At 51.9% G+C, this 26,486-nt stretch overlaps 1 protein-coding gene across 2 annotated transcripts; it reads left to right on the forward strand.

The window, feature by feature from the left end:
• The first annotated feature begins 836 nt into the window (after positions 1-836).
• Positions 837-26,226, forward strand: UTP14A (UTP14A small subunit processome component). 2 transcript variants are annotated; one of them, XM_040405141.1, is made up of 15 exons: positions 837-952; positions 6,645-6,726; positions 6,861-6,931; positions 8,455-8,519; positions 10,393-10,535; positions 12,880-13,035; positions 13,712-13,831; positions 13,905-13,999; positions 20,523-20,646; positions 20,733-20,810; positions 21,466-21,808; positions 22,631-23,082; positions 23,407-23,603; positions 24,682-24,781; positions 25,583-26,226. In XM_040405141.1, exons 1-15 carry the CDS (start codon positions 930-932, stop codon positions 25,868-25,870), a joined length of 2,337 nt encoding a protein of 778 aa, XP_040261075.1. In that variant the 5' UTR covers positions 837-929; the 3' UTR covers positions 25,871-26,226. The 2 variants fall into 2 exon arrangements, with proteins under 2 accessions (XP_040261075.1, XP_040261076.1); XM_040405142.1 differs by lacking the exons at positions 24,682-24,781; positions 25,583-26,226 and having other exon boundaries at positions 22,631-23,091; positions 23,405-23,581.
• Positions 26,227-26,486: the final 260 nt, after the last annotated feature.

Raw genomic sequence — 26,486 nt, forward strand, 5'->3', positions numbered from 1 at the left:
TAGGCCTGTTGCACACAACTGTATGTATTTTGCGGTCCGCAAAAAGCGGATCCGCAAAAAATACGGATGAAGTCTGTGTGCATTCTGTATTTTGCGGAACGGAGCAGCCGGCCTCTAATAAAACAGTCCTATCCTTGTCCGTAATGCGGACAATAATAGGACACGTTCCGTTTTTTTTACGGACCCATTGAAATGAATGGTTCCGTATACGGTCTGCAAAAAAAATAAAACTGAACGGAAACGGAATGAAAATACGTTTGTGTGCAAGAGGCCTTATACCTTACATCTGTGGAGGCTCCAATCACTGACCGAACACTGACCGAACACTGACCGAACACTGACCGAACACTGACGTGTGACTGAGGCTTCGGCCTGGTTCACACTGGTTTTAATGCTGCGGCCGGATCTCCGTCAGTTTCCGTTATAGTAAATGGGGCCGGACGGACTTCACGCGCAGCACGCGGTAGTTACTGGAACCATTAACACCAGTGCGAACCAGGCCTGGGGGGAGTTCACATCTCTCCTGATCCATCAAAGAAGAAGAAAAAAAACAGGATCCTGTAAAAAGGTGATGGGAAAGAATAGATGTATGATGATGATGATGATGTCTCCCTGGGAGCAGAGCCGCAGTCTGTGTGAACACTACTCTATGGCTGGAGATCCCTCGGTGTCCGGTGTGTGACTGCAGCGCCCTCTGTCATCTCATACTGGTAATACAAGAGATCGAGCTCATGTTCTCAGTGCGGTGTCTTGGCGCCATCGTGCGGTCACTTTCCACCATTGCACACTGCGGTCTCTGCAGCGGGAGGGTCACGTGGTGCGCGTCACTGTGAGGGCAGCGATGCCGGGGATAGCGCGACAGTTTTGGCAGCGCAGGAAGTGGATTCGTTTTACGGCGGGAGGCCCACGTGTTGTATGGTGGTGAAGAGATGAGTCCTGCCAGGAAAAGAGGGTGAGTGGCGGCTGCAAGAGCGCAGGCAGCGGACTGCAAGTCCCAGCATGCCGGGAGCGTGTCATTGCCCGAGAGTACTGGGACCTGTAGTGCCACACCAACTTGGAGAGGGGGAGGTGGATATGGGAGAGATGGTATCTTCCAGACAGGTGACTGGGGGTCTCACATCCAGGGACTGCGGTGTGTGTGGGGGTCTCACATCCAGGGACTGCGGTGTGTGTGGGGGTCTCACATCCAGGGACTGCGGTGTGTGTGTGGGGGTCTCACATCCAGGGACTGCGGTGTGTGTGGGGGTCTCACATCCAGGGACTGCGGTGTGTGTGGGGGTCTCACATCCAGGGACTGCGGTGTGTGTGGGGGTCTCACATCCAGGGACTGCGGTGTGTGTGGGGGTCTCACATCCAGGGACTGCGGTGTGTGTGGGGGTCTCACATCCAGGGACTGCGCTGTGTGTGTGGGGGTCTCACATCCAGGGACTGCGCTGTGTGTGTGGGGGTCTCACATCCAGGGACTGCGGTGTGTGTGGGGGTCTCACATCCAGGGACTGCGGTGTGTGTGGGGGTCTCACATCCAGGGACTGCGGTGTGTGTGGGGGTCTCACATCCAGGGACTGCGGTGTGTGTGGGGGTCTCACATCCAGGGACTGCGGTGTGTGTGGGGGTCTCACATCCAGGGACTGCGGTGTGTGTGGGGGTCTCACATCCAGGGACTGCGGTGTGTGTGGGGGTCTCACATCCAGGGACTGCGGTGTGTGTGGGGGTCTCACATCCAGGGACTGCGGTGTGTGTGGGGGTCTCACATCCAGGGACTGCGGTGTGTGTGGGGGTCTCACATCCAGGGACTGCGGTGTGTGTGGGGGTCTCACATCCAGGGACTGCGGTGTGTGTGGGGGTCTCACATCCAGGGACTGCGGTGTGTGTGGGGGTCTCACATCCAGGGACTGCGGTGTGTGTGGGGGTCTCACATCCAGGGACTGCGGTGTGTGTGGGGGTCTCACATCCAGGGACTGCGGTGTGTGTGGGGGTCTCACATCCAGGGACTGCGGTGTGTGTGGGGGTCTCACATCCAGGGACTGCGGTGTGTGTGGGGGTCTCACATCCAGGGACTGCGGTGTGTGTGGGGGTCTCACATCCAGGGACTGCGGTGTGTGTGGGGGTCTCACATCCAGGGACTGCGGTGTGTGTGGGGGTCTCACATCCAGGGACTGCGGTGTGTGTGGGGGTCTCACATCCAGGGACTGCGGTGTGTGTGGGGGTCTCACATCCAGGGACTGCGGTGTGTGTGGGGGTCTCACATCCAGGGACTGCGGTGTGTGTGGGGGTCTCACATCCAGGGACTGCGGTGTGTGTGGGGGTCTCACATCCAGGGACTGCGGTGTGTGTGGGGGTCTCACATCCAGGGACTGCGGTGTGTGTGGGGGTCTCACATCCAGGGACTGTGGTGTATGGATTGTGGGGTATCCCAGATTGGGGAAAATTATGGGGGGCACAGACCGCACCTCACAACCTGTAGATGGAGGGGAAACTATATTTTACACTCACACCTGCGTTATTGTCTTCCGGCATAGAGTTCCGTCGTCGGGGCTCTATGCCGGAAGAATCCTGATCAGGATTATCCTAATGCATTCTGAATGGAGAGAAATCCGTTCAGGATGTCTTCAGTTCCGGACCGGAACGTTTTTTGGCCGGAGAAAATACCGCAGCATGCTGCGCTTTTTGCTCCGGCCAAAAATCCTGAACACTTGACGCAAGGCCGGATCCGGAATTAATGCCCATTGAAAGGCATTGATCCGGATCTGGCCTTAAGCTAAACGTTGTTTCGGCGCATTACCGGATCCGACGTTTAGCTTTTTCTGAATGGTTACCATGGCTGCCGGGACGCTAAAGTTCTGGCAGCCATGGTAAAGTGTAGTGGGGAGCGGGGGAGCAGTATACTTACCGTCCGTGCGGCTCCCCGGGCGCTCCAGAGTGACGTCAGGGTGCCCCACGGGCATGGGTGACGTGATCACATGGATCACGTCATCCATGCGTATGGGGCGCTCTGACGTCATTCTGGAGCGCCCGGGGAGCCGCACGGACTGTAAGTATACTGCTCCCCCGCTCCCCACTACTAATATGGCAGCCAGGACTTGAATAGCGTCCTGGCTGTCATAGTAACACTGAAAGCATTTGGAAGACGGCTCCGTCTTCAAATGCTTTCAGTTCACTTGCGTTTTTCCGGATCCGGCGGGCACCTTTGGCAAATGGAGTACACGCCGGATCCGGACAACGCAAGTGTGAAAGAGGCCTAAGGCTACTTTCACACCTGCGTTAGGTGCGGATCCGTCTGGTATCTGCACAGACAGATCCGCACTTATAAGGCCTCATGCACACGACCGTTGTGTGCATCCGTGGCCGTTGTGCCGCTTTCCGTTTTTTTTTCGCGGACCCATTGACTTTCAATGGGTCCGTGGAAAAATCGGAAAATGCACTGTTTGGCAGCCGCATCCGTGATCCGTGTTTCCTGGCCGTGAAAAAAATATGACCTGTCCTATTTTTTTCACGGTCAACGGTTCGCGGACCCATTCAAGTCAATGGGTCCGTGAAAAATCACAGATGCACACAAGATTGTCATCCGCGTCCGTGATCCGTGTCCGTTTTTCCTATCATTTTCAATGCAAACTTGACTTAGTTTTCTTTTTCACTTTTTCATGTCCGTGGATCCTCCAAAAATCAAGGGAGACCCACGGACGAAAAAACGGTCACGGATCACGGACCAACGGAACCCCGTTTTGCGGACCGTGAAAATATACTGTCGTGTGCATGAGGCCTAACGCAAACACTTGTATCCGTTCAGAACGGATCCATTTGCATTACCATGAAGAAGAAAAATTAATTTTTTTTGTACATGATGATGCAAACGGATCCGTTTTGACTTTCACTGAAAGTCAATGGGGGGCGGATCCGTTTTCAATTGCACCATATTGTGTCAGTGAAAACGGATCCGTTCCCATTGACTTACATTGTAAGTCAGGACGGATCCGTTTGGCTCAGTTTCATTAGACTGACACCAAAACGCCGTCTGACAAATGCATTGAAATGCCGGATCCGTCTCTCCGGTGTGATCAGGAAAAACGGATCCGGCACTTTTTTTTAAACATTTTTTGCGGTCTGAGCTTGCGCAGACTGCAATGCCGGATCCGCTTTGCCCGAACACTCGGTGCCGGATCCGGCATTAATGCATGTCAACGGGAAAAAATGCCAAGAAAAAGGGCAAGCGTTCCGGAAATAAAACCGTAGCATGCTGCGGTATTATCTCCGTCCTGAAAAGTCAAAAGGACTGAACTGAAGACGTCCTGATGCATCCTGAACGGATCGCTCTCCATTCAGAACGCATTAGGATAAAACTGATCAGTTCTTTTCCGGTATTGAGCCCCTAGGACGGAACTCAGTGCCGGAAAAGAATAACGCTAGTGTGAAAGTACCCTAACTCCGCCCCATTACTGTGTTTACACCCGAGCAAGAATGCCCCCTTACTCCCCCCTTGTGTGCCCCCTTACTCCCCCCTCCCCTTACAGTAGAGTGCCCCCTTACTCCCCCCTCCCCTTACAGTAGAGTGCCCCCTTACTCCCCCCTTGTGTGCCCCCTTACTCCCCCCTCCCCTTACAGTAGAGTGCCCCCTTACTCCCCCCTTGTGTGCCCCCTTACTCCCCCCTCCCCTTACAGTAGAGTGCCCCCTTACTCCCCCCTTGTGTGCCCCCTTACTCCCCCCTCCCCTTCCAGTAGAGTGCCCCCTTACCCCCCCCTTGTGTGCCCCCTTACTCCCCCCTCCCCTTACAGTAGAGTGCCCCCTTACTCCCCCCTTGTGTGCCCCCTTACTCCCCCCCTCCCCTTACAGTAGAGTGCCCCCTTACTCCCCCCTTGTGTGCCCCCTTACTCCCCCCTCCCCTTACAGTAGAGTGCCCCCTTACTCCCCCCTCCCCTTACAGTAGAGTGCCCCCTTACTTCCCCCTTGTGTGCCCCCTTACTCCCCCCTCCCCTTACAGTAGTGCCCCCTTACTCCCCCCTTGTGTGCCCCCTTACTCCCCCCTCCCCTTACAGTAGAGTGCCCCCTTACTCCCCCCTTGTGTGCCCCCTTACTCCCCCCTCCCCTTACAGTAGAGTGCCCCCTTACTCCCCCCTCCCCTTACAGTAGAGTGCCCCCTTACTTCCCCCTTGTGTGCCCCCTTACTCCCCCCTCCCCTTACAGTAGAGTGCCCCCTTACTCCCCCCTCCCCTTACAGTAGAGTGCCCCCTTACTTCCCCCTTGTGTGCCCCCTTACTCCCCCCTCCCCTTACAGTAGAGTGCCCCCTTACTCCCCCATTGTGTGCCCCCTTACTCCCCCCTCCCCTTACAGTAGAGTGCCCCCTTACTTCCCCCTTGTGTGCCCCCTTACTCCCCCCTCCCCTTACAGTAGAGTTCCCCCTTACTCCCTCCTCCCCTTGCGGTGGAGTGCCCCCCTTGCTCCCCTCCCCCCCACCTCTTACGTCCAGTGACGTCTCCTCTGATGTAGATGTTCTCTTTGCTCATCTTCTCCATTCAGTCCAGGCCGCCATGATGATTTCTTTCAGCCATCTCTCATCTCTGCAGTTTCTACTTTTCCATCATCTTCCCGACCTCCTGAACGGCCCACCCTGCCCCCCCCCCCCCATACTTTGCCCGCTGTCAGCACCAATACTATACTGCAAAAACAGTATTTTCAGGGAGACACCACAGATATAGTTCCCCATCAATAATTATTGGAGCCATTTAGCAAACTGGGGTAAAGTAGAACTGGCATTATTTGCCCATAGCAAAGGAGCTGTCCAAAATAAAAGGTGTAATCTGGTTGCTATAGGCAACTAAGCCAGGTCTACTTTGCACCAATTTGACCCCGATAGTGCTCTAAAAAATAACTGTGCCCAAGGGGTCTCGTGGGCCGACAGTCAGGCACGAGGGGGGGGGGTCTCGTGGGCCGACGGTCAGGCACGAGGGGGGGGTCTCGTGGGCCGACGGTCAGGCACGAGGGGGGGGGTATCGTGGGCCGACGGTCAGGCACGAGGGGGGGGTATCGTGGGCCGACGGTCAGGCACGAGGGGGGGGTATCGTGGGCCGACGGTCAGGCACGAGGGGGGGGTCTCGTGGGCCGACGGTCAGGCACGAGGGGGGGGTCTCGTGGGCCGACGGTCAGGCACGAGGGGGGGGGGACTCGTGGGCCGACGGTCAGGCACGAGGGGGGGGGGTCTCGTGGGCCGACGGTCAGGCACGAGGGGGGGGTCTCGTGGGCCGACGGTCAGGCACGAGGGGGGGGGTCTCGTGGGCCGACGGTCAGGCACGAGGGGGGGGGGTCTCGTGGGCCGACGGTCAGGCACGAGGGGGGGGTGTCTCGTGGGCCGACGGTCAGGCACGAGGGGGGGGTGTCTCGTGGGCCGACGGTCAGGCACGAGGGGGGGGTGTCTCGTGGGCCGACGGTCAGGCACGAGGGGGGGGTGTCTCGTGGGCCGACGGTCAGGCACGAGGGGGGGGGGGTCTCGTGGGCCGACGGTCAGGCACGAGGGGGGGGGTCTCGTGGGCCGACGGTCAGGCACGAGGGGGTCTAACAGACTGTTGAACATGGGGGGCAGGAATGTAAGGGGGGGGTAATCTGAGATGGTGTTGACCTGTCAGTGACCGGAGATGTGACCCTTGTTTTCAGCCGCAGCCTCCAGACCCCGATCACCATGGAGGAGGAGGGCCTCTTTGTGACGGAGCCTCCAGTGAGCGCCAGCGAGGACGAGGTACGGACCAAGATTTTATGCTTCCTCCTCCTCCTTCTGTGAAATGTGGAGCCGCAGCCTGAACTACAGAGAGGAGGCTCATAACTTACAGGGGGTTCATAGACTTATCTGACAATGTTCTCCTCTTCCTCCAGGAGGACAGCGATGCGGAGCGCCGGCATCGGAAGCTTCTGGACGCCATCTCTGCTCTGGACGGCAAGAAAAGGTCTGTGCCGCCATAGGGAGTGCAGCGGCTGCCTGTCATAGAGAATGCGCGCCCGGCCGCCCCGTCAGGAACATGAAAGAAAAAACAGATGTGAGTACGTGCCAAAAATGGAGGCACACTAATGGTTAAAAGTATGTACAGCTTTACTGGATCAAATCTAAAAACAATTAAAAACCCAAAAAGGACTACAGGCCTCGAGTGCCCCCCCCCCTCAGCACATACATAATACAACTAAGGAAGGGTACAGAACGGCTGAATGAGCGGACCATAGATAGAAAGTCCAAGAAATAATTCTATACAATATTATAATAATAATAATAATAAAGAAAACACGAGAAATAAAATAATCAAGAAAACGTGATGTGACATCAAATGTGCAAATATAAAAAGTGCTGGAAAACATAGGACCTGGAACAATGAGATCTCTTTCTGGGTGCAGTGAAGCTGAACCGCCATAGGTTGTGTGCGGCTTCATCAGGGGTCATCTGCAAATATATTCAGTGGGCGGGCAACATCAATATGGTAAATTATCTGTCTATATAGGACACATGCTAAAAAAATAATTAAATAAAATGCAAATAAGAAATCGGCGAGATATTTGTCGTTCTTCCCTTGATGCATCTCTGTAATGCACTCCTTACACACGCGCCGTCATTCACTGGCGCATGCGCTGTGTGCATATTTGTTTCGATTTTGGCCATCGCACACTTCCTGTCTCTCCCACGCTCCGCCTCGAGCGCGTGCAGTGGACGCTACGCGGTTTGATTAATCCCGTGTTTTATACGTTTGTCTGATTATGGGCTAAACAAAGGATCGTGTTTATTTGCATATTACCCCTGATGAAGCCGCACACAACCTATGGCGGCGATACGCATGGGGTTCAGCCTCACAGCACCCAGAAAGAGGTCTCCTCCTAGTTCTCCGTCCATTGTTTTCTAGCACTTTATATATTTGCACATTTGATGTCACGTTTTCTTGATTATCTCGGGTCTTGTGTTCTCTTCATTATTATTATGTTGCATTTTATTTCTTTGACTTTCTATCTCTGGTCAGCAGGTCATTCTTGATTCAGGTGCTTGACCCGTTCTGTACCCCTTTCTTGGTCGTATTATATATGTGCTGGGGGGGGGGGAATACTCCTATATATTGTCTCGAGGCCTTTTTGTTTTTCACTTTGCTCCAGTGAAGCTGTAGGTACTTTTTAACCATTGGTGTTGGTCATTTTTAGCATGTACTTACATGTGGGGTTCTGTTCTTCACATAGGTGCAGATGGCACCCTTGCTTTACCTTTATATTTTGATGGTGCTCTCCGCAGAGAGCGACTCTGACCCCCCGATTGGCTGGTTCGTGTCTCATGTCGCTCTTGCGATCGTTCTCACAAACGATCCAGCGGACGGCAGATCGATCACATTGTCGTCGGCGCACCCGCAGCACAGTCCCCGGTGCCATTGAGTTTGCGCAGCAGATAAACGGCGCGAAAGCTGCCCCCATGTCCTCAGCGTCCACATTGTGTCTGTTGCAGGAAGAAGTTGTCGGAGCGGACGGAGGCCGGCCTCCAGGTGTCGGAGTTCGGCATCAGCGCTGAAGGTAGAGCCGGAGTTCTCTGTGTTTGTCTCCTTTTCTGTTCTATTCTTAGTTATATCTGTTCATTGGAAAGCTGGGTGACCACCAGTAGGTCAGTCGTTGCAGTTCAAACTGTGGATTGATCCAGCCTGAGAGGTGCACAACCAGACAGAATGGCAGTTCAGGCCTCCAGGAAAGCTGTGTGACGACCCCAATAATAATGAAGCCGCTGTGCTATTCAGGCCTCCAGGAAAGCTGGGTGACAACCCCAATAATAATGAAGCCGCTGTGCTATTCAGGCATCTAGGAAAGCTGGGTGACGACCCCAATAATATATAAGCCGCTGTGCTATTCAGGCATCTAGGAAAGCTGTGTGACGACCCCAATAATAAGTAGCCGCTGTGCTAGTCAGGCCTCCAGGAAAGCTGGGTGACAACCCCAATAATAATGAAGCCGCTGTGCTAGTCAGGCCTCCAGGAAAGCTGGGTGACAACCCCAATAATAATGAAGCCGCTGTGCTAGTCAGGCATCTAGGAAAGCTGGGTGACAACCCCAATAATAATGAAGCCGCTGTGCTATTCAGGCATCTAGGAAAGCTGGGTGACAACCCCAATAATAATGAAGCCGCTGTGCTATTCAGGCATCTAGGAAAGCTGGGTGACGACCCCAATAATATATAAGCCGCTGTGCTATTCAGGCATCTAGGAAAGCTGTGTGACGACCCCAATAATAAGTAGCCGCTGTGCTAGTCAGGCCTCCAGGAAAGCTGGGTGACAACCCCAATAATAATGAAGCCGCTGTGCTGGTCAGGCCTCCAGGAAAGCTGGGTGACAACCCCAATAATAATGAAGCCGCTGTGCTATTCTGGCCTCCAGGAAAGCTGGGTGACAACCCCAATAATAATGAAGCCGCTGTGCTATTCAGGCATCTAGGAAAGCTGTGTGACGACCCCAATAATAAGTAGCCGCTGTGCTAGTCAGGCCTCCAGGAAAGCTGGGTGACAACCCCAATAATAATGAAGCCGCTGTGCTAGTCAGGCCTCCAGGAAAGCTGGGTGACAACCCCAATAATAATGAAGCCGCTGTGCTAGTCAGGCATCTAGGAAAGCTGGGTGACAACCCCAATAATAATGAAGCCGCTGTGCTATTCAGGCCTCCAGGAAAGCTGGGTGACAACCCCAATAATAATGAAGCCGCTGTGCTATTCAGGCATCTAGGAAAGCTGGGTGACGACCCCAATAATATATAAGCCGCTGTGCTATTCAGGCATCTAGGAAAGCTGTGTGACGACCCCAATAATAAGTAGCCGCTGTGCTAGTCAGGCCTCCAGGAAAGCTGTGTGACGACCCCAATAATAAGTAGCCGCTGTGCTAGTCAGGCCTCCAGGAAAGCTGGGTGACAACCCCAATAATAATGAAGCCGCTGTGCTAGTCAGGCCTCCAGGAAAGCTGGGTGACAACCCCAATAATAATGAAGCCGCTGTGCTATTCTGGCCTCCAGGAAAGCTGGGTGACGACGAGTCCCAGAGCTCCGGATTTATTCTCTACTCCTGGGATATTTCTCGGCTGTAATACAACCGCTATGTCGGATCTTGAAGTGTCAGTTCAGTGTCGGATCCCCTCCCCCACTCCCGTATAGAATGTGTCCCATCCAGTCTGCCCAATATACTGAATACTATGGATAGCCCCTGGTCCTATCTTATATGAAGGATGGCCTTATGCCTATCCCATGCATGCTTAACCTCCTTCCTGTTTACTGAGGCTGATTAGCCTGTCAGGATCCTAGGAAAGCTGTGTCACTATATATCCGGACCCTGCTTTCCTGGGCCGCTGCCGCCGTACTCTGCCATTCTGTAATTCAAATTTTATTTTTTTTAATTATTTTTGTTTTGTTTTTAGGCGCTGGCGAGAAGATAAACCTGACGGATCTCATCGACTCCGTTAAGAAGGTGACCCCTCTGTCCAGCGTGAAGAAGCAGCTAACGAAGCTGAAGGAGACGAGGAGCGTGGAGCTGCCGCTCAGCAAGGAGGAGACGCAGAAGGTGCGTCCGGCGTGTGTGCGCCATGGGGGCTGCAGACTGTCTATAATATACCGCCTGTCCCACCTCCTTCCAACACTAGGGGGAGCCATAAAAAAGAATAGCACATAGATTTAGAAAAATCTAGAAATTGTGGTCTGTCCTGAAGGGGTTAAAGGGGTTCTACAGTTTGTTTTAACTGATGATCTATCCTCTGGACCCCCGCCGGTCAGATGCTGATGATCTATCCTCTGGACCCCCGCCGGTCAGATGCTGATGATCTATCCAGAGGTTCAAGCGAACTGCAGAACCCCTTTAAGGGTTTTTTTCTCCTAAAATGTACTTTTTTAAGCTTGTTCCCGCATCCAGCGCCCTGAAGGAGAAGGTTCGCACTTACCTGCTCTGCTTCTCCGCGCTGGTCACATGCAGCGCTCCAGCCAATCGCTGGTGACAAGCAGCACATCGCCGCCGGGTGCAAACAGCGCGGAGGAGCAGAGCTGTCGGGGCTCTGGCTGCCGGCACTATTACCGGAGCACCCCTTTACTCAACGTTTAATGTAAAATTTTGCATCTTTTTGTGTCCATTCCTTACCATTTTTCAGGTCTCTGCTTGCTGTCAGTGACTGGACTGTGCTTGTTTACACACACACAGACTGATGAGCTGTACAGATCTGTTCCTGTGGATACAATTGTAGCAGAGCCTCTTCTGTGAGAAGTATTAGGTCAGGATGAGACAGCAAGCAGAGATCTTGAAAGTGTTGGGGAATGTATGCATTAAAGGGGTGTTCCGGCTACATGACATTGATGCCCTGTCCTCTGTTTCCCTGCGCGCTGTCTGCCTTGTACCCGTGGTGCAGTGTAATTCCAGCTCCTCCGTCCTGTTCACTTCAATGGTATGAGCAGTGGTAATTGCACTGCGCAGCCGCTACAGACAGCGCGCAGGTAAACGGAGAACACGGCGCTCGCTCTAGTGCGGAGCCCTTCACACGGCTGATGGAACCGGACCTTCCCCAGTCTGATACTGACCCCCCCCCTATCCTGAGAACAGGTCAGCAATTTCATGAAACCGTAAACTCCTCTTCAAAGGGCTGTTTTTTTGTTTTTTTTACGGTCGCAATGCAACTAAAATGTAAAGTCCCGCGGCAGCAGGTCTTAATTAACCCCGTCGGGTCTTAATTGCATTAAAATTCCCCGCTTTCCCTTCATCGGCATGGTTTAATACTTTTTAAAAATAAAAATAAAATCCTGTTTTAATCCCTTAGTGACCACCCATACACCTTTTACGGTGGTCGCTAAGAGCGAGAGCATGGCTGTAACATAACAGCCAAGCTGAACTGTTTAACCCTTTACAAGCTGCAGGCAATGGCGCCCGCCACATGTAAGTGGTTACAGAGGAAGCGGACTCCCTGTTTGTCCCATCAGCACCCCACAAATGAGATTGCAGGCGGGCCAGGGTCTAATGAAGGCCCCATGCCTGCCTCCAGCGGTTCCCAGCAGGCTGTGGCTCTCTGGCGCAGCCTGCTGGTCAATGTCAGCATAGCACTGACATTAGAATGCATTACACCATAGGAATAGTGCATTGTATTTGAGAAGCAGTTGAAATATTTCTTATTATGGGACTATTAAATGGTAAAAAAAAAAACATAATTATAATAAATTACAAGGGGGGGGGGCTTTTTTTTTATTGAAAAAATTGCAAAAATTAAATCTCCACATATTTGGTATAGCCGCGTCTGTAACGACTCACACTTTACATTTATCATGTAATTTATCCGCCATAAAAAAAATCGCTTTTTGCTTGGTCTCCACCGAAATAAAAAGCAAACAAAAAGTGTTATGTACCCCAAAATAGTGTGATTAAAAATTGCAACTTGTCCCACAAAAACAAGCTTTTTCACGGCTACAAAGATGGAAAAGTAAAAAAGGGTTAATTTATATTTTTTTTTTATATATTTGTGTTTTTATGTATTTTAATGTAGCCTTTTTTTTTCTGTCCCCCAAGGGGACTATATACTGCAGTATCCTATTACACCCTGTCAGAGGGGTGATCGGGGGGCGCAGAGACCCCCTCCCCCATCTAACTGTTCAGATGCCGCAGTCACTAGGTCTGGTCCCGACTGCCGCGAGCAGGTCCCCCCCCCCCCCCCCCCCCATGTATGGAGCCCCTGCAAAAGGGTTAAAAAAAACAATTCCCATAGAGGTAGTCTAGGGAATGGCATTGATAACAAATGCCGAATATCTTCGCCTCCGGCTTGTCCGGCCGTTCCCTCTGCGCCGCAGTTGTCTGTTCAGCGATTGCCTCACCTGTAGTAGAAGTCGGGCAGTTGCTCTGTAGACAATTCCCTCTGAATGTATTTCATTTCTTACAGATCCAGAGAGTCGTCTCCTATAAAAGGACGTCAGAAGAGATCTCCAAGTGGGACAACGTAGTGAAGGAGAATCGAGGTGCGGAGAGGCTGGTCTTCCCCCTCAACGACCAGCCGCTAAAACCTGCGCCCATAGAGGACACCATGTCGGGGTGGAAAGTGGGTGACACTGCGTAGACCTCATAGATCTGTCTGCTGGGGGGGTCTGAGTGACAGTGTTATTTAAAGGGCTAGTCCAATGATGACATTTTTTTCTTAGAACAATTTCCCCTAGGTCTAGAGATTGCTTTTACATACTAGTTATGACGCCCCCTGCTGTTCCGTATTTTGTTATGGCGCCCCCTGCTGTTCCATACTGGCTATGGTGCCCCCTGCTGTTCCATACTGGCTATGGCGCCCCCTGCTGTTCCATACTGGCTATGGCGCCCCCTGCTGTTCCATACTGGCTATGGCGCCCCCTGCTGTTCCATACTGGCTATGGCGCCCCCTGCTGTTCCATATTATTTTATTTTTTTATGGTGCCCCCTGCGGTTGCCAACTTGCTATGGCGCTCCCTGTTTCATACCTGTTACAAGGCCCCATGCTGTTCAAATTTTTTTTCTTATGGCTCTCCCCCCTGCCCCCCCCCCCCTCCCCCTGCTGTTACAGATGCAAGAAAAAGCAAAGTGTAATAAGAATACTAATTCCAACACTTAACATTATGGTTTGTTTCAAAAATATTCACACCGTTTTGTTTTTATTATTTATTGTGTAACTTCGCTCTTGTTCCCGGTCATCAGTGTCTATTGTGAAGATCCGGGGACTGACCCTTAAATCCTGTGTGTCCTCCCTTTAGGCGAGCACTCCGCTGGAGATGGAGATATTCAGCATCCTGCATAAAAACAAACAGCCCATCACTGATCCTCTGCTCACCCCCATGGAGGAAGCATCACTGAAAGCCATGAGCCTAGGGGAGGTGAGAGCAGATGCAGGGTGCAGCAGGCTGAGAGAGGAGAGGATGAGGAGGATTTACCTGTGTCTTGTTTTAGGCCAAACGGCGCCGAGCAGAGCTCCAAAAAGCAAGAGCCCTCCAGTCCTACTATGAGGCCAAAGCACGAAGAGAAAAGAAGATCAAAAGCAAAAAGTAATAATTCATTATATAAAGTACATTTTTATTCCTCGTTGTTACATCCTGTATTATACTCCAGAGCTGCACTCACTATTCTGCTGGTGCAGTCACTGTGTACATACATTACTTATCCTGTACTGATCCTGAGTTACATCCTGTATTATACTGCAGAGCTGCACTCACTATTCTGCTGGTGCAGTCACTGTGTACATACATTACTTATCCTGTACTGATCCTCGGTTACATCCTGTATTATACTCCAGAGCTGCACTCACTATTCTGCTGGTGCAGTCACTGTGTACATACATTACTTATCCTGTACTGATCCTGAGTTACATCCTGTATTATACTCCAGAGCTGCACTCACTATTCTGCTAGTGCAGTCACTGTGTACATACATTACTTATCCTGTACTGATCCTGAGTTACATCCTGTATTATACTCCAGAGCTGCACTCACTATTCTGCTGGTGCTGTCACTGTGTACATACATCACTTATCCTGTACTGATCCTGAGTTACATCCTGTATTATACTCCAGAGCTGCACTCACTATTCTGCTGGTGGAGTCACTGTGTACGTACATTACTTATCCTGTACTGATCCTGAGTTACATCCGGTATTATACTCCAGACCTGCACTCACTATTCTGCTGGTGCAGTCACTGTGTACATACATTACTTATCCTGTACTAATCCTGAGTAACATCCTGTATTATACTCCAGACCTGCACTCACTATTCTGCTGGTGCAGTCACTGTGTACATACATTACTTACCCTGTACCGATCCTGAGTTACATCCTGTATTATACTCCAGAGCTGCACTCACTATTATGCTGGTGGAGTCACTGTGTACATACATTACTTATCCTGTACTAATCCTGAGTTACATCCTGTTTTATACTCCAGAGCTGCACTCACTATTCTGCTGGTGCAGTCACTGTGTACATACATTAATTATCCTGTACTGATCCTGAGTTACATCCTGTATTATACTCCAGAGCTGCACTCACTATTCTGCTGGTGCAGTCACTGTGTACATACATTACTTATCCTGTACTGATCCTGAGTTACATCCTGTATTATACTCCAGAGCTGCACTCACTATTCTGCTGGTGCAGTCACTGTGTACATACATTACTTATCCTGTACTGATCCTGAGTTTTACAGCAAGACACGGAGGCTTCGTATTGCTTTCTCCTTCTTTACTGACCACCAATAGCAGCAAAGAGAAAACAATTTACATACAAGGAACCATAGCAACCAAGGTCCCTCCCCACTGGCCCCTATAATAGGCCGCTCTTCCTCTGTGACTTCCTCTTTCTTTGCTGCTGCCACCAAGTTAAGTACATCTTCTTCCTTGCTTATGTCATTGATGTTTGGTGTATATTGTGCGCTGTGTATCCCAGGGTGACTAACCCTGCTTGCCTGCAGCGCTCCTATTTGTTGTTTTTGTACACCTGCCCCTGTTGGGGCGACTACACTAGTCCCCTGCGCTTATCACCGCGCTAGTTGCTCCCAGGGACGCTTTCCCTTAGCCCCCCCTTGCTTGTTCCTTCCCAGGGAGAGTTCACTACCCTACTCGGTTAATTCTTACCCTTTTGGACCATCTGGTATGGTAGCGCGGCTCCCGGTGCTCGGTGGGCGGGCCCTCTGTCCCCTTGTACCGCCATACCATCCCTGACGCTCCCGGAGCGGTGGGGCCGCGAGATCTCGGCGGCCATCTTGCGATTGGCTGCCGCGATTCGCGGGCCTTTTGGGGGCGGAGCTACAACACTTCCTGCTTCCTCCAGACATTCGGCCACTACACACGGCTCGGTCGGCGGCTCCTGCTCCCCTGCTCTGACACTGCAGCGCTTCTCTCAGGTGACCTCTTCCCACCCTCTGGGTCTAATATTAGTGCGGTGTGCTGTTCAATCTGACCAGTTTAGGGATGTCATCTACTACTCCCCCTCAGACGGCCAGTAGGCCCCCCTCCCCCTCTGAGGGACGTCTCTCCACTGAGGTGGATGCACAGGCGCTGGCACTGCAGCGCTCTGTATCGGATGCAATCATGGCAGCCATGGGCTCCATGTCATCCATTCTCTCACAAACCATTACCCAGGCTCTGTCCGTCCCACCTCCCACTGTACCTTTGCAGGACCCCATTGCCACACCGCAGCCTACCTCTAATGACCCTCCTGCGACACAGGAGCTTGTGACTGGTGCGCATCTTGCCACCCCAGAGACCGTGCTTAGCTCACGGAAAAGGGCCTCTTCCCGCCAGGCAGAACGGGCGCGGACATGGAAATGCGCCAGAGCGCAATTACCGGAACTGTCTGACTCTGACAGAGCTTCAGACGAGGAGGCATTTGCAGACATGGATTACGGGGCAGAGGAGGATATCACCCCCCCGATTCAGGGCCCCTCTACTTCCGCTACGGCGGCCTCCTCTGCCAAGGATGTGGCGTCCTCCAGCTATGCTGACCGTTCTGAGGTCGTATTAGATGACTCAGGAGAACCCATGTTCGACCCTGAGTCCTTACATCACCCGCGTTCGGCGGAATGGCTCCCCTCTCCCCATGCGGGGGCTTACTTAGAGCATTGGGTCCGTCACTCGCTTACCCGCGAGTCACGCAATAAGCTCAGGGCAGAGTGTCCCAGACCAGTAGTACCCAATAAGGTGTGTGACACCCCAACAGTTGACCCCAAGATGGCGCAATTTCTGGCCAAGACTGTCTGGAACTCAAAGAAGGGCCTGGATTCAGCTCTCCGCAGCTGCCAGGACAAAATTCTAGATATCCTTGGTCCACTGACCAAGATCTTGGAGATGGCCGAGACGGCTAGGAATGAGGGATCCCAAATAGACCCCGAGGAATTACGGGGCTGGACCCAGCGGGCCATTTGCCTTACTGGTAACGCCAATACGGCAGTGGCGATTGAGAGGCGCAAGTCAATCTTGTTCAAGATAGACCCGAAACTAGCTAATCTAGCGCTCACTGAAGCGGGAAAGGAAGCCCAGGGCCTCCTTTTCGGCGAGTCTTTCATTAAGGACATGAGTCGTTTTGTGGGCACCTTTACTGCGCTTGACAAGGCCCAGAGCTCGATGCGCAGAGTATTTCAGGGTCGGGTCTCTCATCGGGCCGGCAGTGGTAGGGGCCGCCTGTCTGGCCGTTCTAGTTTCCAGGCCCGTGGAGCAAATAGAGGCTTTGGTGGACATCGTCCATCCTTCCAGGAGCAACGTAACCCGTCTCCTTTCTTCGCCTCCAGAGGAAATCAGTGGCGTTCTCGTTCCTTCCGGGGCAACCCCAACCATCGCAGACCCTTGGGTAAGGGTTCCCCAGACCGGGGATTCTATGGTGCCTTGTGTAGGGGGCAGACTCCAGCTCTTTTCCCACGCTTGGAGTCTCATTACCTCAGACCCGTGGGTCCTCACCACGGTCAAGGGATTTCACATAGAGCTCACGGGGTCTCCCTACCTTGTTCCCTCCCCGCCACTTGTCCCCCTGTCACACCCAGATTGCGCTCTGGTCGACGCGGAGTTGAGCTCCCTCAGACAGAAGCCGGCGATCGAACGAGCGTCCCCATCACGCGGGGCTGTGATCAGCAATATCTTCCTTGTCCAGAAGAAGGGTGGACAGATGAGGCCAGTTATCAATCTGCGCGCGCTGAATGCGGTAGTTCGCTACCGGCATTTCAAAATGGAGGGGATCCATCTTCTTCGGGATTTGTTAGTTCCTGGGGACTGGATGGTAAAGCTGGACCTGAAGGATGCCTACCTGACGGTCCCAGTGGCCACTCACTCCAGGGACCTGCTCCAGTTCAGGTGGAACGGCGAGGTCTGGAGGTTCACCTGTCTGCCATTCGGACTGTCTTCAGCTCCTTGGTGCTTCACCAAGTTGCTGCGTCCAGTCGTGTCATGGTTGAGGACTCGGGGCGTCCGCCTAATCATTTACCTGGACGACATCCTTCTGATGCACGAATCCAGGGTGGGATTGCTGGAACATCTCCAGTGGACGTCGGATTTGCTGTCAGATCTCGGATTCCTCCTCAACGTAGAGAAGTCCTGCCTCATCCCGGCTCAGAGGATGGAATTCTTAGGATTCACGGTGGATTCTCTCTGAGTCCCTCAGTCTGCCGACGGCAAAGTTGCGGGCGATCCGCAAAGAATTGAGACATGCACTCCTCATACCCCATCTCTCATTGCGTCATCTGGCCCGTATCATCGGTCTGTTAGCCTCGTCCATCCAGGCGGTGTTTCCAGCCCCGTTACATTACCGGGCGCTCCAGCGACTGAAGATCGCCCATCTTCGGACCGGTGCATCATTTGCGGACGCGGTGGTCCTGGACTCGGAGGCCCGAGAGGAGTTGAGTTGGTGGATCGCCAATCTGGAGGCGTGGAACGGCAGGGCGATTTTCGGCTCCCTGCCAGAGTTGACCATAGAATCGGATGCGAGCCTCCAGGGTTGGGGCGCCCATTGCAATGGTGTGTCCACGGGGGGCCCCTGGTCAGCGGAGGAGTCCCTCCTGCACATCAATGCGTTGGAGCTCCTGGCGGGATCTTTCGCGGTGAAGAGTTTTTCCAACGGGATCGCCAACGCATGCATCAAGTTACGTATGGACAATATATCAGCAGTCCAGTATGTCAACCGTTTGGGGGGTACTCACTCAGCAACGTTGGCTCGTTTGGCCAAAGACTTTTGGACATTTTGCCTATCCAGAGACAACATGGTCCAGGCGGAGTACCTACCGGGGCTGAACAACGTTCAGGCGGATTGGAACTCGCGCTACCTATCGGATGGCAGTGATTGGCAGTTGGATCCTCTGGTCTTCTCAGCAATTTCGCAATTGTGGGGTCCGATGTCTATCGACCTGTTCGCTTCACGGCTGAACAGACAGCTCACCCGGTTCTACAGCTGGCGTCCGGACCCGGAAGCAGTAGCAGTGGATGCGGTCCTCCAGGATTGGTCGGTATCCCGCCTGTACGCGTTTCCCCCATTCTCGATGATTCCGAGGACACTCTTGCAGGTGATTAGTCAGCAGGCGGACCTAGTTCTGGTGGTACCGTTCTGGGGGTCTCAGGTCTGGTTCCCCTCGTTGCTGAGGATTCTAGTGGAGATTCCTGTACTTCTCCCGTCCCGATCGGATCTCCTCCACAGCCCTCTGGGTCTGCAACATCCCCTTCTACTCGACGGATCCCTGCGGCTGCTGGCATGCCGGATCTCCGGACACCTGGATCGTTCGAGGGAGTTTCGGCAGCAACTCGACAGTTATTGGACAGTGCATGGGCTCCCGGCACTAGGAAGTCGTACCGGGCAGCCTGGAGAACTTGGGCTAACTGGTGCGTGGAACGGGACTTGGATCCCGTTTCGGCACCTGTTACCCACCTGCTAGAGTTTCTCACCTCTCTCTTTGAGGCGGGGAAGGCATATCGGACCATTAACCTTTTTAGGTCCACTATTTCTTCTACCCATGCGGGCTTGGAGGGCGTCGCGGCTGGCCAACATCCGTCGGTTTCTCGCCTTTTAAGGGGGGCTCGTTTTTCTCGCCCCCCGCGTCCTCGTTTTTCCACTACATAGGACATGTCCCTGGTCCTTACCTTCTTGACCTCCTGGCCCGGGAACTCTGACCTCACAATTAGGCAATTGTCAGCTAAATTGTTGGCGTTATTTTGCCTTATTTCGTGCAAGAGGGTCTCGGATGTGAGGGCTCTTGATCACGACGCGCGTTCCTTTACCCCAGAGGGGGTTACTTTCAACATCTCGCGTCGAACGAAGACCAGCATACGTTTCGTGTCCTACCCCAGTTTTCCTGCCTCTCCGATCTTATGTCCAGTGGCGTGCCTTAAAGAGTACGAGTCCAGGACGCTGGCGCATCGGTCTCCGGCCAGTTTTCAGCTGTTCATTTCTATTCGTCATCCTTTTGGACCGGTTTCTAGCCCCACGTTAGCACCCTGGCTTAAATGGGTCATGTCATTAGCGGGTGTTGACACGTCGGTCTTCACGGCCCATTCTGCGCGTGGGGCCTCTGCCACCGCCTTGGCGGTGTCGGGAGCCAGATTAGAGGATGTTATGCGTCTGGCTGATTGGTCCAATGTTACCACGTTCAGGGAGTTCTATTTCCGTCCTCCACCTAATTTGTTTGCTTCAATCATTGACGGGCTTTGAACTTGCAATACGAAGCCTCCGTGTCTTGCTGTAAAACTAAATGATTTTCCTATTTCATGACGTAAAGTCATAGTTTTATTAAAGACACAGAGGCGAGTATTGGTATTGGTACAGTATTGGTACAGTCACTGTGTACATTCATTACTTATCCTGAGTTACATCCTGTATTATACTCCAGAGCTGCACTCACTATTCTGCTGGTGCAGTCACTGTGTACATACATTACTTATCCTGTACTGATCCTCAGTTACATCCTGTATTATACTCCAGAGCTGCACTCACTGTTCTGCTGGTGCAGTCACTGTGTACATACATTACTCATCCTGTACTGATCCTGAGTTACATCCTGTATTATACTACAGAGCTGCACTCACTATTCTGCTGCTCTTTCCAGGTATCACAGGCTGCTAAAGAAAGTCAGACAGAAGGAAGTGTTGAAGAAGTTTGAGGAGCTGCGGAAGTTTAATCCAGATGCGGCCCTGGAAGAATTGGAGAAGCTGGAGAAAGCCAGGATGCGGGTGACTGGGGGTTGGGTGTTTGGGGGGCCGGTGGTTGTTCTGGGGGTCGTCCAGGGATATGTCCTGACTCTTGTCTTCTCTTCCAGGAGCGGATGTCTCTCAAGCACCAGAACAAAGGGAAGTGGGCGAAATCCAAGGCCATTATTGCCAAATATGATGAAGGGGTGAGTGTGTCCTCTAGGTCCGGGGAGCAGTGTTCTGTACAACCGGGGGCCGACTGCTGAGTCTTGATGCATCAGAAAATGCAAGCGACTATAGGAAACCATGAAAGTGACTGTGCAGTATTGGGATCAGTAATGGGAATGGCAACAGCAGCACATAGGATTTCAGGAGAAGGGTGTTCTGCTCTTGTGGAGGTCACAAGAAGACAGTTACATAGTGTAAATAGCAGGGTCCTCCCAGCAGCACAGAGGATTTCAGGAAAGGAGTGTGCTGATCGTGTGGAGGTCACAGGCTAAGAGTTACATAGTGCAAGTAGCAGGGTTTCAGCAGCACAGAGGATTTCAGGAGAGGAGTGTGCTAATCTTGTGGAGGTTACAGGATGAGAGTTACCTAGTGGAAGGTGCAGGGTCCACAGCAGCACAGTGGTTTTCAGCACAGGAGTGTGCTGATCTTGTGAAGGTCACTGGATGAGGTTTACATAGTGGAAGGAGCAGGGTCCCAGCAGCACAGAGGATTTTCAAACAGGAGTTTTCTTTGTGTGAGGTTACATAGTGGTAGGTGACCGTCTCCCAGCAGCACAAAGTATTTCAGGAGAGGCATTGCTTCCCATACCTTTTGTTATCTGGTCAGTCATGTGCCTCCATCTTTATCATTTAGGCGCGCAGAGCCATGCAGGAGCAGCTGCAGAAGAACAAGGAGTTAACCAGGAAAGTTGTGGTCGTGTCCGAGGATGAGGAGGAGAAGGTGGAGGAGATCATCCCGGACTTTGTCAATGAGGCACAAATGAGTCTGGAAGGAGCGAACCCCTGGATGACGGGAAAGCTGAGGAACGATGCAAAGGATCCTGAGACCCAGGAGGAGACGCAGGTGGAAGAAGAGGTGAATGCCAAGACCGACGAGCAAGAGGAGGAGGAGGAGGAGGAGGAATCGGAGGAAGAGGCATTACTGCACGAGTTCGAGGGCAGAAGACGCCTGCGCAAAGAACTGGGCCCAGAGCCAGGTGGGTACAGGTCCTGCCGGTGGCGAGGTGACCAGTACAGGGCCGTCTCGGATATGGACCACCATAGGGGTGAGCAACCAGCTGTTGTGAAACTACAACTCCCAGCACACTCCATTCTCCAATCCTGTGGGAGTTGTAGCTTCACCATGTCTTGCCTGCCAGAGGTTGCTGATGGGTGAGGTCCACAGATCTCTCCTTACACATCTCTTGTGTCGTCCCCCCCCAATGCGGGAACATCTTTTCTTTGAGTTCCTCTGTTACTCTTCTTGGAAATGTATGAATATATTGACACCTGGGTGTTAGCGGTTGGGGGGCAGGGTGTCTCTGCGCTGCTCATCATTGCCCAATCGGTGCTGCCTGTGCCGGAGCGCTCCTTCCTTTCACGGCTTGCACCATTGAGGGACCTTTTACCTCTCGCCCTCGGAGGCGATGTTCTTCCAGTGATGATCACTTTAGACAAGAGCTGGAAAAAAAACATTTTTGTCATTGTCAATTATTTGTTTCAATATTTCCAGGAGGAATAACAGAGGAACATTGCAACATAGAGTAAGAATAGATAATTCTGAAAAAAGCTATAACTGAAGGTCTCTATGCACCTGTAACAGACCCTCAGCTGTGAGAAGCATTACATTGGTGCAAGTTGTCAGTCCCTGGCATGTGTTCATTCAAAGCCATCTAGCAGAGGTGTTGAAAGCCTATTGGAAAGTTGCAGAACGTTTTATCGATTTTAAATCCGTGCTTTCCTTGAAGGCCTCATTCGCACACGCAGCAGACGCTCTGTAGATTTGTCGCCACCTTTCTAAACTTCTCCATCTTAAGCAGGGACGGTAGCGGACAGCGCGGCAGAGGACGGCGCCCGGGAAGTGTCGCAGTTCAATACGCTATTCCAGAGGTTACTAGACCAGAACAAGAAAGAAGAGCAAGCGCAGGAAAACATGGCGGCCGAGGAGGAGGAGGAGGAGCCGGTGACGGCTGAGGAGCAGGTGGAGCAGGACAGAACCGAGGAGGAAGAAGAGGGTCCCGTACTATTAGAGAGCCTGGAGAGGAACCGCACCTTGGAAGATCTCGCGGCTCTCGGGGAACAGGAGCTGCTGGATGAGGGGATCACTCCTCGGGACAGGACCCCCAAGAAGCTGGCGGAGAAGACCTCACAACCAACCGGGAAAAAGCGATCCAAGAAATCAAAACTCATCGACTCTAAGGACATTCTGCCGACTAAGGCGCGACCGGTGCAGGCGCCATTGCTGCCCACTACAGTGGAGGCAGAGGAGGAGGTGAGTAGGAATTTTTAAAGGGGTAGGTCACCTTGGGCAGTGGCACATAACAGAGGAGGAGGGTTCCTGGTCCTAAAGACCATTTCTGAAGATATAATACTTATCTCCTCCATTCACATCCAGAGCTGCGTTCAGAACATTCCTAGATTCCCTTTTTAAGCCGCAGGGTCACGCCCCTCGCTGCTGCCCCCTGCCGGTACGGGGGGAGGGGGGAAGGTTGCACTGGGCTCCTGGCAGAAAATTCTGCAGCACCCAAACTGTAAGTGTACCGACGGACGGACCTACCTCACCCCTTGTGCCGTTGTGTTCCCGTTGCACGTTTAGATGGACGATGATGCCGAAACGAGTCAGAAATTGATAATCCAAGAAGCGTTCGCCGGTGATGATGTCATCGGCGACTTCCTGAAAGAGAAGCGCGACGCAGCCAAAGCCGCGAAGCCCAAAGACCTCAGCCTGGTGCTGCCGGGCTGGGGAGAGTGGGGCGGGACCGACCTTAAAGTCAGCAGGAAAAAGCGGCGCAAGTAAGTGTCCCGTAAAAAGTGCGCCGAAAAGATTGCGCTTTATGGCAGTCTCTACATTGAAGTATTGCAGTAGATTAAAGAGGCGCTCCGACACGGACCTCTCCCCAACATTGTGCAAGCTTGTAAGAAATAGGAGAATGTTAAACATTTGAACCCGTTGCATCCTAACTGGCCTCCTTACCGCAGGATGTGGCGGTACGTCGGGTGGACGGCCGCGGTGCAGGAGGGGAGTCCGCCATATGTTTTTTTTAGTTATTTTTCCCTCCAGTTCCCAGTTAGTTATTGTATTTTTTGCGATGGTCCTCTCTTCCGTGCTCTCGCCCCGAGGATGCCGCCTCATGTAATCATTAGTAGTCATAGATTAACCCCTTGTAGACCATCGTCAGTAAAACCTATCCCGCCCCCCGGAGGAGTTGTCCGCGACCGTTCTCTGCCTGATTTGCTGCTGTTTTGTTAGTGTTGGAGACGGAATCTAAAAGGAAATTATTTATTTTTGTTGTTTTTTCAAAAATTTAAAATATTTAAAGCAAGTGATTTCCTCCCCCCTCGGGGCGCACAGTGATATGAATATTGCTTGTTCTTGGAAGCCCTTCGGGGAGCGCGGAAGCTGCTGACGCTTGGGTTTTTGCTTTGAAAATGACTTGAGGAGTGTAAATTGGAGAGAGTCCCCTGTGCCGGTGCCGGGATGGTCTGCGCCGCGCTCCAGTTAGCACGCCGCCGCCACCGCTCAGGGGAAGCGAGCACACTGACTGCAACGTTATTACACTTTATTCTATATATTTTTTTTGTAATTAATGAAATAGAGGTGAGTTCAGGGTAACGAGCGACAGAACGGAAGGAAATGTATCTCGTGTTAACCCTTCGCTTACTGGAGAGAAGTTGCTCTGATCTTACCGCATTGCGCCTTTTACAGCTGGAAACCCCCCGTGCTAAATGGTTCTGCTTCTGCGCACTGTCGGATCAGGCTGCTTTAGGGTTCGCCAGGTTTAGTTAAAATTGCAGGAGGGTGAAATTCTATCCACTAGTTAAAGTTGGTTAATGAATGAATTTTTTATTTTTTTATTTTTTATTTTTTTAGGTTTATTATTAAAGCGCCCCCTGCGCCTCCACGGAAAGACGAGCGCCTTTCTAATGTCATCATAAACGAGAAGAGGAATATATTGGCTGCGGCCCATCAGGTGGGTGCGGAGGAGGACGGGGGTCTCCTGGGGATGACTATGATAAAGGATGATTGATGATATTCAATGTCTATGTGAAATTGTGAATTTTTGGGGGTGCCCCCAATACTGTACCCCGATCCCTCAAGCCATTTTACACATTAACTCTGTATTTTATGGTAAAGAACTGTATAGTACTGATCTATAAGGAACTTGATATCTTTTACTGCAGTCACCTCCAAAGCTGCATTCACAGTTCTTCTTCACGTTATGTATAATGATTAGGTTCTGTTCACACTAGCCTCAAGGTTTCAGTTCTTGTAACAGCCCCTTCAGACAGTGAAGCTAGCCCGGGTATTGCTTCTATGGCAGTATTGTAACCCCCTCGGGGATACTGTGCTGAAATTAAAGGAGCATCCCTTTAAGTTATTTTAAATTACCCAAGTGCTGTCTGACTGCAAATGAGCAGCAGAAGAATTGTGAACGCAGCTCTGGTTGTGACTGGAGTAGAAATTAACACGGTCATGACCAGATGAGGTGGGATTATTTATAGATCGGTGTCGCAGGATTTCCAGCGTTTCCAGTACATTCTGGGAGATGTAGCGGTTTTTTTCCATAAGACTATTGTAAAGCATCTGGTGGAAGCTCGAGCTGCAAAACGGTATAGAACATTCCATAGAAAGACGGGTCCAAAAGGGGCAGCAATGACGGGGTTCCCGCTTCCTAAAAGGAAAGCAGCAGACTTTCGAATGCAGCTCTGGGTGTGAATGGAGAATATGCAATTAAATTCTTAACATTTCATGAATTTCTTCTGTCCTCCAGGTTAATGAGCTGCCGTTCCCCTTTAACAGCCGGAAGCACTTTGAGAGCAGCATCCGGGCCCCGGTGGGCAGCACATGGAATACTGAGCGGGCCGTTCAGAAGCTGACGACCCCACGGGTGATTACCATGCAGGGGCACATCATTGAACCCATCACCGAAGACGTCTTTCAGAAGCACAGTGCCACCAAGAAAGCGGCCATAGAAGTGGAGGAACCAAAGCCGCAACCCAACCAGCCACCCCCGAAAAGACCTAAAAGCAAAAAAATTACAAAAAAAAAGAAAAAATAGAATAGGGACAGTGACCTTCACCCCGGACGGTCGGGTCAGCAGCTGGAAGGGTCCCTGACTGAGGACCCCGGGGACCTGATGTTTAACCCATTGTGCTGCCGACAGACTGTGGTGCCTCCAGCTTTCTATGTGGGAAATTGCTTGAATAGGAATTAATCCTGATAAATTATTAACGAAACCATTCCTGTGTACAAGAGCGCAGCCTAGAAGAAGTGCGACCCCACCAAGTGTCCTGCGGTGACCCCAGCCTGGAAACGGCCATAAAGCAGCCTGTGGACACCTGACGGCACTCTATAGCGCCCTCTGTTAACCTGAACACTTCAAGGCCCACAAAGATAATAGATTGTACAGAGTGTAAAGAGTTTCTTCTATAAAACATAAAATGAAAACCTCAATTGTAATAATTTCCTGTAATGTATATGCAGAGGGACTCCATCAGCAGAATAGTGAGTGCAGCTCTGGAGTAAAATACAGAATGTAACTCAGGATCAGTACAGGATAAGTAATGTATGTATACTGTGACTGCACCAGAAGAATAGTGAGTGCAGCTCTGGAGTATAATACAGGATGTGACTCAGGATCAGTACAGGATAAGTAATGTATGTACACAGTGACT

Source organism: Bufo bufo, chromosome 8 (assembly GCF_905171765.1).
Source record: "Bufo bufo chromosome 8, aBufBuf1.1, whole genome shotgun sequence".
Taxonomy (NCBI): Eukaryota; Metazoa; Chordata; class Amphibia; order Anura; family Bufonidae; genus Bufo; species Bufo bufo.

What these genes read in the sequence shown, in the direction of transcription:
- UTP14A (XM_040405141.1), top strand. Translation starts at nt 930, where the DNA reads ATGAGTCCTGCCAGGAAAAGAGG. An exon ending in TTGCCAAATATGATGAAGGG is followed by an intron (nt 20,811 to 21,465) that starts GTGAGTGTGTCC and finishes TTTATCATTTAG; the next exon opens with GCGCGCAGAGCCATGCAGGA. An exon ending in AGAACTGGGCCCAGAGCCAG is followed by an intron (nt 21,809 to 22,630) that starts GTGGGTACAGGT and finishes CATCTTAAGCAG; the next exon opens with GGACGGTAGCGGACAGCGCG.